The sequence below is a fragment of the Plectrocnemia conspersa genome, unplaced genomic scaffold, assembly GCF_051122295.1.
Source record: "Plectrocnemia conspersa isolate PC_06_02 unplaced genomic scaffold, ASM5112229v1 ptg000012l, whole genome shotgun sequence".
NCBI lineage: Eukaryota > Metazoa > Arthropoda > Insecta > Trichoptera > Polycentropodidae > Plectrocnemia > Plectrocnemia conspersa.
This window is the reverse complement of record NW_028277176.1, coordinates 17,494,152-17,510,706: the sequence shown is the minus strand read 5'-3', so window position 1 is coordinate 17,510,706 and position 16,555 is coordinate 17,494,152. Positions and strand designations below refer to the sequence as shown.

The window sequence follows — 16,555 nt, the reverse complement described above, 5'->3', positions numbered from 1 at the left end:
GTATCTGCTTATGAACGTACGATACGTGGCAAAAAAACAGAATTTACGTTTGTGGTTAAGAACGGTATGGAAGGCCATTCGTTGTCACTGATGAGCTCATTAAAAAATTTGTTTAAAAAAATCGATTGATTATAACTTTATTAACAATGTTTAGAAGTACCCAGCGTTTTTCTCTATGAATTTATAGCAAAATTTAATATTTTCGAATGTTTTTGTAAAATTCCTCCCCGTAGAGAAATAATACGTTTTTTTAGAGGTTCGCGGGTATTAATATTATTGGAATCTCGAGATTAGAGCTAGGATGCTTCAGTCATGGTAAATTCGTGACCAAGGCTGGAGCATCAGAGCCGAAATATAGAAAAGTAAGTTTAAATCGTGATGAATCCCGAGATTCCAATAATATATATATATATATTATCAGAATTTTTTTTTATATTTCGGCTGTGATATGTGATGAAATATAGAAAAGTAAGTTTAAATCGTTATGAATGTCTCCATGGGAGTTCTTGTCCAACCGGAGGCCCTGAGACGAGCACCTCCTCCGCCTGTACGTAAATCCGCCACTGACATCGCCGATATTTTTTAATACCTACGATATTCCAATATATGTACCAGCATTAGGTTGTCGTGCAATAAAAAAATGTTGTATTTAGAGACGCGTGTGCAGATGGACTAAAATCAAAGACCGTTGTAGACCGAATATGCTCCTATTTTTACGCTTTACGCCAAACTCCGCATTGATATACCTGTAGCAGGGGTAGCCAAGAAGTCGACCGCCTAACGCTTCGATACAAAAATTAATATATTCAAACGCATAATGAAACATTTTCGAAGTTTAACAAGTGTGTTCAGTTTACTAAAGGATATATATTATATAATACATTAAATATTGAAGACGTTTACGTTGTGTAAATAATTGTATTCTAACATTATTTACGGAATTGGTTTTGAGTTTTACTTTAATTAATGTTTGATTATTTTTTGGAATTACATGATTCAGACAAAAAAAATTAATTATTGTGCGTGGAAGGAGAGGGTAAATGTAGTGTCCCGTCATTGGTAGACCGCCATCACCAATTTCAATAGCAAGTCGCATGCAGGAACTAAAATTCTGTTCTATTGAGTCGTCCATATATATGCCTGAATGATATAATTATGTTTGCTGACAGGTATCAAATATATTTTAAAGTATTTCTGCTATTTTTGTTACTGTTTATTTATAATCGACGATCTCAGTTTTTAAAAATATAATCATTGGCACGTTTCGTATACCAAAAATCTTTAGGTAAAAAAAATCTATAAATTTAATACTATTATTATAGGTGTTCGCAATTTGATGATGGGGGTACAGCAAAATATGATAATAATTTAGTTAGTTTTTTAGAAAAAATAAGGGTAATAAAATATTTTTTCTAAATAAAATTTGTATTACTGAGGCTAATCGCTTGAGAATATTGCGATCTCGTATATTTTACATATAAAAAGCCACCATCTTTCGCCATTGTTATGATTGGGAAAAGTGCGTTCGTAGTTGGCAACACTGCATGTTGTGAAATTGAGGGTTGATGCATGGGGGGGTCGGTGGGTCGGGCTTCGTCGCAGGGCGGAGGCCCGGGGAGGGCGAGGGGTCGCAGCAAGGGCGCGGGGGCGTACGCTCACGTCGCTCATTTGATGGGGGCGCTCGTCGCCAACCCTAGGGCGCCCCTTCACAGGCTCGAGCCGCTGCTGCTACAAATCCCTAAGGTGAGCCTTCGCCCCTGCATCAGCATTTCGATAGTCACCGACTATTTTACGCAAATATAATATACATATATAAACATGAATCATGATCAATATTTGTTTATTTTAGACGAATTAAATAAAATAAATCAAGTGAAATTTTAATCCACAGCAACCATAACTTTACAGGGGAGCGAAAACATAATAATTGGTATTGGTTTAGCTTGAAAAGTCAAAATTACAACATAATCATCTCTAACTTTCAACCAAGTCAAATGAACATCTTAAAAGTACGATACAAATTCAAAACATTTATTTGTTACACTAAATTGAGTTTCAAGAGTTGAGGTAAGAATCAGACATGCAACACTAACAGGTAAAACCCATTGAAATTCATTGACGAATGAAAATTCACTATGGTGATGCATGCATATCACTTCAGCGAATGTATGACTGGACTAAAAAGTTGTTGTCCATGAAATTTAATTCTTTGAAAACTATTTCAACTGAAAAATTTACTATATAAACACTTGAAACAAAAATATTAAAAAACAAGTGTCAAACTAAGTGCAAGTCAGTAAGCAGAGCTAATTAAAAATAATAAATAAATATAGACATTTTACGACATATACTAACATGAATATACAGATCGCTACAAAATTAGAAAAATATAATATAATATATAAACAGCTTATTAGAAACTTCATATCATGAACCAGGCCTCAGTATGAAAAGTTCATAGTACAAAACGCGATTTCCGATCAAAATTTCACTTAATGATTTCAGGTTCAAGTTCTTCTGTTTTTCAACAATGAAGAATGTATCCAGTGTTGACTATTATTCTCTCTGACACTGTGGTGTTACTCTAACACCCTGTTGTGAAGCTTCCAGAGATAGTAACTGAAGGCATTTTACCTTTCGTGTTATTTTTCACTTTTTCCTCTGAGGAAATATTTTTTTCACTATCTCAACCTAATTTTCCCGCAGTCTTCGGATCTTCACATCTTCTTCCACTTCCAAGTCCAGATCCTTAGCTACAGTCACTATATTCTTTGTGACTTTTCAGGTTCTTCAACACACACTGGCTACAGGTTTCTCTAGGTATTGTTCAGGTTTCTGACTGACACTTCACGCCAAACTTTTCCTATGAGTAATGGCGGGCTCAATGTTAAATTGTTCCTTCCAGAATTTCCTCAATGTCATAAAGCTGGAAGCATAACAAACTTCAAAGCACCTGGTGAAAAGGGCTTTGGTATAGAGCTGCTCGAAGTGTAATATTGGGAGTTAAGAAAATAAAATAAATAATTTATATTTCTAGAATTTTTTGGGATTGGTAACCGAGTGGTGTGACTTTTGCAGCCAGTTAGACTCCGGAAAAGCCAGGATAAACGAGGCCAATTAAGAGCCAATTGCATTGGGTCTAACTAAAATTAGTTTCTAAGGCGTTGTTGGACTACCGTCCGATAATTATAAATGATAATTTAAACAATGCCCATCCGATTCGAGAACAATAGTGTCTTCTAAATAAGTTTCAACACTTATGTAGAAAAGCGTTTAAGGTATTTTTGTGGTGATTAATGGCTTTCGAAAGTCTGCGTGGCTATTGTGCAATACAGGGTGTTTGCCAATTTCTAACATAAATTTTACAAAATATTGTCATTTTGATGATTTATAAAGCCACTTTTAAAACCTCACAAAATATACACCAGCGTAGCACGACGGTAATGATAGTGTCTTAACCGTTTGAACGGTACCGTCGTATATGTACGGTGGTCGATCTTTCACTGTCTTGAGCTACTACAGATAGTTATATTTATATATATATATATATATATATATATATATATATATCATGAAATAATAAATAAAAAATTATTTATAATATTTGATTTAATGTAAATGATTTTTATAAATAATAAATTAAAGAGTACGAAATAAATAAACATAACAAAAAATATTTTTGTATTAATTTTATAAGAAATATTGAGAGCCTCTGAATTGATATAAAAATTCACAATAGCTGAATTAGTATAAAAAATATGTAAAATAAATTAATAAAATTTAATAATAGAAAAGTATAAAATAAGTTATTAAAACTTGATACAAAAATGTAGTAAAATAAATCAAAGCAGTAAATGTTGAGAATCACTGATTTTTTCTGTAATTTGCTGTAAATGCAATATAAAATAATAATATATAAATAACAGAAATACATAAAATTAACTTACTCCCAAGTGTATAATGACAAATGTCTATAAATTAACTCATTATTCAAAGGGTGAAATACTTTGTGTTTATTATAGTTGTAGATCCATCCAAACATAGTCTATAGATTGCAGCTTTATTTTATAAATTGCTATATGTAATATTCAATCATCGCTTCATATATGTTTATACGTTATGATGTTCCTTATGTGGCACAAACGCCTAGAAATTCTCAAAAGATACTAACTTTTGAAATTTTAAAATGTTTTGTGGATTCAGATTATCACTCGACATGAAAATCATTGTTTCTATCGATAATCCTTTCACAATACATCAAACGACACTTGAAAGTAAAATTTTGATAAATATGTTCATTTCATTTTCAGAAATTTGTTCAAAAGCTGCAATTCTTTCAGGAAGAAAACTTATTTGTTTCCACTGATCTATGTGTATTACATCAATGTTTGGAATCAATTCACAAAAATAATAATATATAAATAAATAAAACATTTTCAGAAACAAGTTTAAAATAAACTGAAAATATATATTTCATAAAAACAAAAAACACATGAGGACGAATCATCCTCGATAATTTTGACACAAATTGAACAGACAATGAACAACACGTACCTGATAAAAAATCTGTATTATAATATAAGATTGATTTTTAAACTATTCTGAAGAGATCATAATAAAGAATTATTATAGTTATTATTCAAAACGACAGTGGCCCAAATTTGGTGTCTTACTTATAAGTCTGTTTTGCATATCAAGATTAAATGTTTACATAATGTATTTTCCTGTTTAAACAGAGATTAAGATAGAATTGACCTCTGAAAATAGTATTGCTACCCTGTTGAACCGTTTAACTTACAATAGAATTAGGCCTCGACCGAGCGGAATTAAGCCAAAGAAGGCATTATATACAATACAATACAATTTATGTAATATAGATAATATATTTTGTTGTTAGTCAAATTCAAAAGGTGATTTAACTACTTGTAAAAATTAAACCAAATTGAAATTGGATTACTTAAGTGACATTTTAGTCAAAAAAATAATACTAATTAAGCTCTTAATCTCAGATTATATAATATGGAATACCAAAAATGAAGAACATGCCAAATAATCATAGCAATAACCATTAATTCGTTCAGTGCAAACTATACATGATCATGTAAGTCAATTGTGATCAGTTATCTCTTAAAATTTGTGGAACTTAATGTAAAAATCTCCTAATATATAAATTTATTCATATATAAATAGATTATGCATGAAGTTTTAACATCTTCATTTCTTTGTTTAATAGTTTAACAGACATTTATGTACAAAAAAAAAATTATATATGTATATATTCAGGCGCGGATGGTGAGATACTTTCCCTCTCGATTGCTCATGTGTTAAGTAAATAGAGTGAATGAGAGATAAGGGCATGCTGACCGCATGTTCTTATCTCTCACTCACTCTTGTCACTTAGCACGCAAGCGATCGAGAGGGTAATTATCTCACCACCCGCGCCTGATATATGTATATGTAAAATATAGAATCTGTATCATGCTACCAGACAAAATTTAAGAGCTGATTGCACGTGATTAAAAAATTTACAGAAATTTACTTTACTTTACAAAAAATGGTAATGTTTACTTCTGACTGCGCTTATGTAATTTCAGATAAATTTAATGTAGTTGCTCATATAAACACGATATTGCATATATAGTTCAACAGAACTATGTGAAGATCTTAAAATAGATTAAGCGTGAGAACAGTTGTATTCGATTAAGGATATTGAAACCCTTTTAAGGAAAATATTTTATATGTTTAGTAGGTCATCTCTGAAAATTGCCCAATATTTCAAAAAGTGACGTTATATCATTCAATCAAGTAAGATGGTTATCTAGATACTTCGCATTGAATAGTTGGATATTTAATTATGTTTTAAATGAATAAATTAATTATGAAAAAAATATTAAATTAATTAATTTTTAAATTAATTATGTTTTAAATGATTACTTCATCAATACTAAATTTTATTCACCTGGATAAAAGATGAAGATAAAAGGTCCAATTGAAATAATATTTAATTGAAATAATTCAAACAATATTCTACGGGAAATATGTTAACTCTGTTACCAGGACAATATATGCAAATCTTTACAATCATCTTATATATATAAAAATATTCAGCTTCATTTCTCGTTCTATGGTTGCAACGATCCAAGACTTTGATTATTTCGAACATCTTTGGACTACTCAAAGAAGTGCTGCAAGCAATTCACATGTATTGCACAATCAGCCAAAAGATATTTTCTAAAACTAAAAATGCACTTTTTAAACTCTGGAAAACTTGTGTAGGACGCCATGTAGACCAGTGGTCTTCAACCTGGTGGTCCGCGGACCGGTGTCGGTCTACAAGAAATTATATCAAATTTGCTTGCAAAAAAGCAGGAGCAGATGTTGCACTAACAAAAAGTTGTAATTTTATACCATTAGATTAAATAAATAATATTATATCTAACATTGGTTTTTATTTTGGGTTGACGCCAGTCCGCGAAATATTTTTCCCATTTGTAAAAAGATGACCGCGGATGTAAAAAGATTGAAGAGCACTGATGTCGACTATAAAAAAAAATAATGTCCTTTTGTACCTTTTTAGCTTAATATATTACAAGATAAAAAATAATTAAGATTTTCATTTGACCCATCTTCGTGCAATGTTTTTCTGGCAAAATATGACTGGGATTAATAGAAGAAGCAACATATAACAAGTTTATATGGATGCAAACAAGCATCTTTGGGAAAACTTAAAGTACATAATAGATTATAAAGTCTTCAGAAGTTGATCCAGCTTAAATTTAAAAATATGTATTAGCTAATTATCGATTTGCTAGCGTACCCCAATATGAGATACTATATAAAATAAATAGTTTAATAATCTAATATACAGCAGAACTAATGTCAGTGAAAAAATTTACTTTTAAAATATTCACAGAACGAAAATGTCTTAGCGATCCACGACGAATCCGGCTACAACATATTGCAAAGATGCGTAGGATTGAATCATGTAGATTTGGTCAGATGGCTTCTGACACGACACAATTTGGATGTGAATCGCTGTCCTTGTTCACTGCCTCTTCACATAGCGTGTTTAAAAGGGTACACTAGTGAAACTTGAATCTAGTTACTGGATCAATAATTTATTATTAAAAATATTATTTATTATTGTTTAATAGTTATGAAGAATGCGTTGAACTTTTGTTAAAGCACGGTGCTCGTACTGATGCCGAAGCGAGAATGTGTTATCCGGGAACGCATCATCAAAACTGCGAAGAATTTGGAAAAACTTGTGATTATAATTTTATATATGACATCTTTAATTGTTTGATATAATAATTTATTGTATTATATTGTTTTTTAGCTGTTTATGATGGCGGTGTTCCGATTATTCAAGGCTCTAAGCTGCAAAGTGCCATATATTATGCGATCGACGGCGATCAAATTAATATTATGAATATATTATCGCAAAAAATGGAAGAACCTTGGGTGAGTATACAAAAAATAATTCAAGATTCAGTCCAGCAAGTTTATTTTCTAGTTTTTCTGAAAAGAAAATGTATATTTAAGTATATAAACCCATATGCTGTGAAACCGATGAGTGTTTGTTATATAGAACATTAAATTGAATAATAGTCAACTTTGCTGATAAATACAATATGGACCACTTAAGTCATCCAAATACACTACTTCAGGAGATCCTCAATGACCAAAACGATCCATATGTATTCTATTGAATTTTAAATTTCTACTAAAATATCTCTGAGTGTGGTCATTCACCAGAAGTATTGCTGTATTACAGAAAATTATTGTCATTCAATCAATGGATCTTTTGTTAGAATTTTTTTAATGGGGAACACATTATTTTTTGTCGTTCCATAGAATACGACATTTATGGCGTATTTTTTTCTTGTTTACTGGTAAAGTTTTGGTCTATATTCTACACATTTTACTTCTATCACTAAATTATCAACTTGTTATTTTATGTGTAGATCTCATTTATACTGTAGGCTTTGTAAATACATTTACAGAATATATAATCATATAGCATACAATTGGTTTACAGATTCCATTCAGAGTTCGCAAACCACTTTTACATATAGCTTGTGAGCGTGCTGCATGGAGATGTGTACAACACTTGGTATGCTATATTCTCGATAAATTCGTAAGTTTTGTATGAGTATGAATAATTCACGTTTGTCATCTCTTCAGGTAAATGTAAGATCTGACGAACTCCACATGATCAAAGATGAAAACTATCCAATTCACTTGGCTGTGTTGCATGATGTTAAGTTTTTAGAATTGTTAATTAGTCACGGCGCCGATACGAATGTTAAAACTTGCACACAGCAAATGACATTACTGCATATAGGTTGTTCATTATTCAATTTCAATATACGTAATCATAATTATGAATATTACATTTGCATATGTATAATTATGTACAGTGCTCTTACACGTGAAAAAGAGTGCGGAAGAGACTTTGAGCATAGTTAAATTTTTACTGGAACACGGCTGTAAAGAGGTTATCAATACGCCCGACGGTCTCGGAAATACGCCACTTCACGCACTAATAGTCAGGTATGGAATATATTGCCTTATATAAATTTGTTGAGTGATAACTGATAATTTATTTATTTTGTAGATATTCATTAGAAGAAGCTCACTATGGTTGTGATCATTGGAACAAATGGGGCGTTTTGAATTTAGCTCGGTATCTGCTCCAAGCAGGGGCTCGCGCTTCGATCAATCAGCCAGGAAATAGCGCCTTAGCGAGTACTTTGAGACACGTCAGAGATTGGGATGTTTGCTACGAGCTTCTAAACATGATGCTAGCTCATGGAGGTATGTAAAAGCATGACAATGGTTGAGAGCAAAAATATTTTGTATATATAAATAACCTAAGGAAAATCAATATGCACTTCATATAAATAGGGGTTGATAGCAAAACCATCACTGTCGACTGTTTGACATAAAAAAATTTGTATCAAATTATGTAAGCCAAATATATGTTTATTTTCAAAATAATTCCAAAACTTCAGTATTTTGTTCAATGGTAGGTAAAGGCATTTCAACAGTTTATTACATATTATTTCTGAGGAACATACATGACATAACCTAAAATATTATCACTTTAATTATAAAATGGATGACGGTGAAGACGGATTGAAGTCCTACTATAAATTAATTTCTTTCCCATATAAATATTTTTCATATCTTGTAAGAAACTAAATTTGAATAGCGATCTAAGTTTTTTATATTGTAGCATGATTATGATTTAAATTTAACATAAGCTTTTTATCAACAATTTGTTTTGTCAGGCGAACCAAATAACGTTGGAAGAGATGGTTCTGTACCTATCATGGTCTGTCTTGTGCCTCTCATTAACAAAGATCCTTTACATCAGTTCACACATTCAATGAAGGTATCTTTCTTTACTTATTAAGTATTTTTTAATGTTTAAAAGCATTATTTATTGTTAATTCCAATATATGTTTTTAGGTGTGCTATTTGAACTGTATCAAAATACTGCTAAAATATGGAGCGAGCCCAAATTGCTCATACCGATACAACCTCACTCCGTTGCACGTCCTCATCTTCAGCATAAGCGAAAATATGACGCTCAATTGTGATACCCAAAAGCGATCCAACTTCGAATTTATGAAGAATCTCCTCGTGTTGCTCTTACAACACGGCTTAGATTGTAATCTCAGGGTGATGACTCGAGAACAGCACATATTGCAGAGTTGCACCGATATGGTGCAAAACGTCAGAAGCATGGAGGACGTGTCTTGCATACACCAGCTCATATTGACTTTGCTTCAATACGGCGCCGACGCAGACACGCACCTCTCCAGACAAAGTTTAACGTATCTCATTTTTGGAGAGAGCGACTCGCAAGCCCACAGCAGAGTATATCTCCCACCTGAAGTGTTACAGAATCGCAGTTCTTTCCGTAACGGCTCCAAAAACACCATACTGTATTACTTCATCACATTAATAACGAAAAAGGACCACATACTTACCGATCCGAACATGAACTTTGCAAAGATTATCCATTTGTTCTACTTTTCGATGGAGCACAAACCACTGTACGGATGCCTGAGGAGTTTATACACTCAGTATATATCTCAAGTGCCGGCGAAAGCTACGGAAAACTTGGTCGCGCTCATAAAAGACTTGTGCAAAGTTCCGCGCACTTTAAAGCAAATATCTAGATATAAGATATACAGGTGTATCGGTAGAAAGCCTGCCTTAAATGTTAGCAAATTGAAATTGCCTTCGTCGCTCAAAGATTACATTCTCAATTTTGAGCTGTAATATAAATTTATTATATTCCATATACAATTTACGCGCCGTTACTCGTTCACATTTCGTTACATACGTACGAGGAGTGGGTTTTTCAATTGGCATCAAAATCTCATTTTTAACCATTGTATTAAACTAAGCCCCTCGTTTATAAATAATACATATATACATGTTAGTAGATATACGCGCACACAAAAGCATTATTATTATAATAATAATATACACATATTTATAAGACTGGTAAAATCCAAATTTACTCACGACCAACTTAACGATCAAAAGACACTGTCTTATCATTGGTAAAAATTCAAAACGGTTACTGATTGGCGCTGCGCGTTTTCTTTACAATAGCTTAACATATTTTTACAACTGCTTATTGTTGACTATCTGTCGTTGAACTTTTGAGCGAACAATCGAATAGGTTATATTTTAAAATTTATTTATTTATTCGACATATGTGCCACTATAGATTTAACACTCGATAACCTTTTGATGTTTCCATTTTGAGCGAAGATATGATATGTATTATTTTTTACATTCCGAACACGAGTGGAAACCAGAAACTGTTTGTGTCATTGAATTGAAAAGAAAAAATGCAATGTAAAATTTTATTTCTTGACAATTTTTGCATGTAAAACGTTTTGTACTTTATTATTTTTTAAGTTGTATATAATATATTTTAACAATGTTGTTAATGCATATTTTATAATATTGTTATGTTTACGAATATTTATTAATATATTATACATATCCACAGTAACTGACGATTGAAAAAAATCATTGAATTGCACGTTATCAAATAACTGAATATTTTTATAAAACACTAAATAAAAAGGCCTAAAACAACGCTACACTTCCTCGACACATTAATGACGCCGTTTTGAAATGTTATTCTAAAATTAACGTTGGCCGACTGATGAGTTTATTAGGATACGCTATTACAAAATAAATATAAATAAACCTATTTTGGTTGTATTTATTTCTCACAATTTCCTAATCAAATCCTGTATAGCGCACGTATGCAATTCTTGTCACATTATTACTTATAAAAAATAAATTTAAATTAAACTACATTATCAACTCAAACGTCAAACACTACATCACAAGGTTGCAAAGAACAATTAAAATATAAATAATAATAAATAAACAGTCGTTTTGTTTAAATTAAATAAGTTTTCTTTTATTTAAAAGATGTATGTATATATAATCGATTTGGTGTTACACAGTTAGGATAAGCGAAAACAAAAAAAAACATTTCAGAACAGGATAAACGAAGGACCTTCTTGTGATTCGACAATATTGAATTTGTATTTACCTAAATTTTCTAAAGTTACAAATAGACTAACCAAAAATTAACATTATGAATTGTTTTAAAAATATATATGTATACGTAACTTAAACATGTATATCTAATCATACGTAGTAATCATCTAGTTCTATGCAGTCGTCGGAGATTGGTTCGCGGCCTGAAAGGACGTTGAGTATTTTCATTGGATGTTTCTCGAGTGCACAAAAAAATCAGACGATCAAAACTATAACATGATAACAAACGGAGAAACGAGATGATGTACTAGACGCCAGCCAAACTCCGAGCCAAAAAAATTACAAAAGATTTTTTTCATTGCGAATTAAAAAGAAAAAATATTTAACTACAAATTAAAAACTAAACACATTAAAATATTTTCCCTCGACGGCATGACAAATCGATTGGATTAATCATTTTAATTTTTCATGCGTACGTTAAATCGCAGAAACGAGGAATAATTAAATACGTCACATAAGGCCATACACGGCATCATTGTCGAAATATATATTGTAATTTTCTTATAATATATATATACCGTATATGTATAATATAACCCACGACACCTCACCGTTTTCGAAATATACAAGGATAATAATAAATAGTTGGAATTTTACATTAGTTGCTTACGTTCGAAGGCGTGTGATACAATATAATAAACTGTCTTTAGCGGATATAGCGAATTCATATAATGGTTATTATAATAATTGAGGTATTTTTTTTAGCATACGAAAGCTACTGAACTAATTATAAAAGATTATACATCGTCAATATATTTTGATAAGTTTCATGACACTCGAACGAGTTCAGCGAGACAAAATAAAAATGCTTTCAAATCTCACCGAATTGCGTATGAAAAGTTTTGAACTAAAAATTGATGTGGCAAGAATTGTTAAGAAATTACCTTTATAATGAGGTATGTTAACGTGCACGACTTTAGATATGCACTCGATTTTAAAAAGCGGCACTATTTTAGTTCAAAGCATGATTATATTACACTCTTTTCGAAACACGATAAATATTAAGGCTTTTGTGGTGGTGCAAGTTCAACGTCTTCTCTTCTAAAGCGGACACCTTAAACTATGATCTCCTCTAATATTTACATTTTTCGTTCAACGCGATTAAAGCATACAACTGTAAAAATATCCTCTCGCACTCTCCTTTAAATTATTTATTTATAATATATTAAATAGTGTTGTGGACTGAAATGGTTTTCGATAAAAACAATAATTTATAACATATATAATAACGAAAGTATTGTGCAAAAATAAATAAAAATTTCAAAAGCAAAACATAAGATATAATAATAAAAAAATGAAAACAAAATAATGAAGATCGCCAAAAGAAAAAAATCGCGTCAAACGGCAAACTATAAAGGAAATTTATCTCCTAAATGTTAACCTAATACCAATTTCGACAGTCATAAGAGTGCATAGAGCAATCTGGGCTCGATTATTGAATATTGTATGTTTGTAATGCCGCCCAAAATGCACATATTCACTGTTAAATCACATTTTCGACAATCCATTAAACCGCGTATAATAACTAACGAATTTAACATAGGTAAATATATATATATATCTTATATGACTTCGGACGCGCCGCGATTCGCCGTCCCTCCTCACCTCCCTCCAAACGGTAATTTTGTCAAGTTACATTTTATATTATCCGACTAATTACATTTTACGTGAAACGTTATTCGCAGTCGTGTGTGTGTGTCAAGATCATTATGATAGATCTGAAAAATAAAGTTTAACGATAAAATTTATAGCAAAGTCGTCTTATAATCAGATTTAAAAAAATACTCACAAGGGACGTCTTGAGGTGCGTAAGCGCGTCGTTGGACTTGGTCTAAGTTAAATCGTACAAAAGATTCGTATTGCTCAGCGAGCTTCCCGCTGAGGGCCTCTTCGTATTCGGCTCGGAGAACAGCTTCTTGTTCGCGAAGCATACGTTCGCAGATCATTCGCACCTGAAAATATTATATTAAAATTATAGACGGATACTTGTCAATAACAACAACGTAAACTGGATATGAACTAGTAAATAGCATAAAGACAATAATCTGAATTCTAAATAATTAGATTTATTCAATACTGATAAATATTAATGCCCTTGAAAGTTGGAACTATTAATTCAAAAAAGTTTTATTTTGACAAATGTGGGGATAAAGGTTTTCAAGATAATCGAGAAGAAATATATGTTTTTAATACAAACATGTAGCTGTGTTTCAAAACCACCAAATCGCATATACTCTCGAGACATGGATGTTTTGAGTAACAATCCATTTAAAAGTTTCAGAACGGATGAATGTCTTCTTGGTTTTGTACCTAATTGCACATGTATACTTGTTTTGAACAATCAGTATAATTGAGAATCATTAGAGAATAATCTGCAACGAAATTTGGGTCGATTTTAACCCTTTCACCGTGGATGGCTTCTATAGAAGTCATCAAAAAAATCGCCAGTACTCCTTGTGCCATAAACCTAATAACATGGCTTTTTAGTAGAACTTAAGGCTGTAAAACACTGTTAAACACAAATTTCGAAATGGCACGCAAAATTATCAGCCACGGTGAAAGACAAGGATGGGTTTCATTTAACAGCTATAATGCCGTTCTATTCGATTTGAGTGTTTTTCAATTGAATCTTAAAAACGAGACAAAAAGCATGATTTTAAATATATATATTATAATTTGTCAATATGTCTTGGATAAAAATTCAAATTACCTGTTTGAACGTGAAAAGTACGCGACTGTGAGCCGGTTTTGGCGAGTCTCCTTCGGAACCACTCGAGGAGCCGTCACTATCGACACGAGCTGTATTCTGGCCGCTCATCCTTAGCTGACGGCGGTGCTGGAGTCTCTTGATCTCGTTGCATATCTCACTAGCCATTTGTTCTGTTAAATATAAATACACGCGAGTTAACGTTTGTGATGGCAACTAGTATTAAAAAAACTTGTCCAGGATAGAAAAATATGTATATTTTCTTTACATTATTTAAGAGACTAACTGATCTTAAGTCATTGTTTGCGTAGCAATGCATGTTCGACTTTGCGTGTTTTATGAATTTTTAAAGAAGTCGCAGAAAGGTTGAATATTTACGGTGTCACAGAAAAAAATCTATGCATATTAAAAGCGAGAAATAGCTACTAATAAATAGAAATAGAAAAATCGTTTTACCTATTCGAGGAGTTTAGAATAGCAATTGAGAATCAATTCTGATTCTGAAATTTGTATTTTTTTAATTTACATTACAATGAAAAGTGCAAATATTTAGTAACAAATATGAAATGATTCATTAGACAGTTATAATAAAAGATGTTTTATAATTGGAAACAAAAGACTATTTAAATGAAGTGAATTTTGATGACATCGAAATTCAGGGTCGAACTCGTAAAAAAAAAGAGAATAGTCAATAAACCGAACGAGTCATCGCGTCGACGCGAATATAATGGCGTCGTCTCGTCAATTAATCAGATTCGAAAACGAAAAAGTCGTTAAAAAATGGCCGAACCGAAGTCCGTCGATCGACCGTTTTTTTCGCTAGCGAACAAAAGATGGCCGCGTCGGGGCAAAAGGGAGGGGGGCGCGAGTCGCTCGGGCTCCTGTCGAACGCGGCGCTCACCTGGAGTGATCCTGAGGGTGGGGTCTGCGAAGGGCGAGGCCGGCTGGGGCGGGGGGTCGACGCGGGCGGCGGCCGCCGAGGCGGACGACAGCGGGGACCAGCGGCGCCTCTTGGCGGGGAGCTGCGCCACGCCTTCCCAGTCGGGGGACCTCTTGAGCGTTGCGCAAGCCATCGCGAACTGAGCGGAGGACGGGCGCGAGAGCGGAGGCGGGGCGCGGGGAGGGGGCCGAGTCCGTAGGCGAAGGCCGAGCCGAGAGCGACCGTCGAGCGACGGCCTGTTCGCGGTCAGCTAGGGCCCGTGACGCCAAAATCGACCGAGGCGGAAAGCGGATCGCGACGATGACCACGGATTCTCCGTCCGCGGCCAGCCTCAGATCATAACACTGATAGATGCGAATCGGTGTTCCCCGCTCTCGAGCTCGTTTTTCCCGCACGCTCGTTTTCCCTACATACAAAATAAAAAATAAATTAACAGGGAAAGCAAAATTAAAATACTATAACCGATAGATAAACGTAAAACACTGCTATTTCATTTTATATTAAGCCATTTCTTTAAATATACATCCGATTTTTTTATAAATGTAATTAGTTGTAATTATCAATTATATATTTTTATTTATATGCGAGTATTTCAAATAACAAACAAGAATATACATTAACCATCAACATCTATTTTGTATCTGCTAAGATTGACTAGATTTTAGTTCTTAAGTAGCAATTATGAATCATGTTAGTGATGAAGACAAGATTCTTAATCCGATCAGTGCAAAATATTTAATTGTGTACGGTTTGTGATAACGTTAATTTATTCATTTAAAATAATAAATATTTTAATATTACTCACAACTTTAATTTGTATTTATTCAAATTTATTCTAAATATTGAATAGATTTTTTTCAATCATGTATTTAAATAAAAAATATAAAAAACCTTGAGTATCCTTGTACAATAAGATATTTATTATTTATTATAAAAATAATTGTATGCAATTACGTAATATTTTTTCCCCGCCTATAATATGAATGGTTCTTTTTTAATTTTAGTGAAAAATTATAAATGGTAATCGAGCTTCAGTTTCCGAACGTTTTTTTTTAAATTCACAAATTTAAGGATATTTTGGGATTTTAATTTTAATAATAATGTAATAATCTCTCGTGAATCAAATGAGGCGTTTGCTTATTAACATCTCCAAAGAGGTGGAAATGTGTTTCAAAAGAGAAGATGGGTTTCTTTGAAAGAAATCAGCATCAACTTCCTTCTGCTCTTACATTCAATCTGCATAAATTCTTCTCTGTTCATGGCCGCTGGAGTTCATTTTTTGTGTTATCTGAATTTTATAC

At 32.6% G+C, this 16,555-nt stretch overlaps 2 protein-coding genes across 2 annotated transcripts; one reads left to right on the top strand and one right to left on the bottom strand.

Moving 5' to 3' along the window:
- Positions 1-1,516: 1,516 nt before the first annotated feature.
- LOC148228457 (uncharacterized) lies at positions 1,517-11,248 on the top strand. Its single transcript, XM_088200383.1, has 10 exons — positions 1,517-1,743; positions 6,914-7,077; positions 7,155-7,267; positions 7,340-7,464; positions 8,042-8,116; positions 8,188-8,347; positions 8,424-8,556; positions 8,621-8,820; positions 9,297-9,400; positions 9,478-11,248. Exons 1-10 carry the CDS (start codon positions 1,570-1,572, stop codon positions 10,294-10,296), a joined length of 2,067 nt encoding a protein of 688 aa, XP_088056509.1. The 5' UTR covers positions 1,517-1,569; the 3' UTR covers positions 10,297-11,248.
- Positions 10,879-15,630, bottom strand: LOC148228456 (akirin-like). Its single transcript, XM_088200396.1, has 4 exons — positions 15,216-15,630; positions 14,318-14,487; positions 13,397-13,559; positions 10,879-13,325 (listed from the first exon to the last, which is right to left on the bottom strand). Exons 1-4 carry the CDS (start codon positions 15,385-15,387, stop codon positions 13,315-13,317), a joined length of 516 nt encoding a protein of 171 aa, XP_088056522.1. The 5' UTR covers positions 15,388-15,630; the 3' UTR covers positions 10,879-13,314.
- Positions 15,631-16,555: the final 925 nt, after the last annotated feature.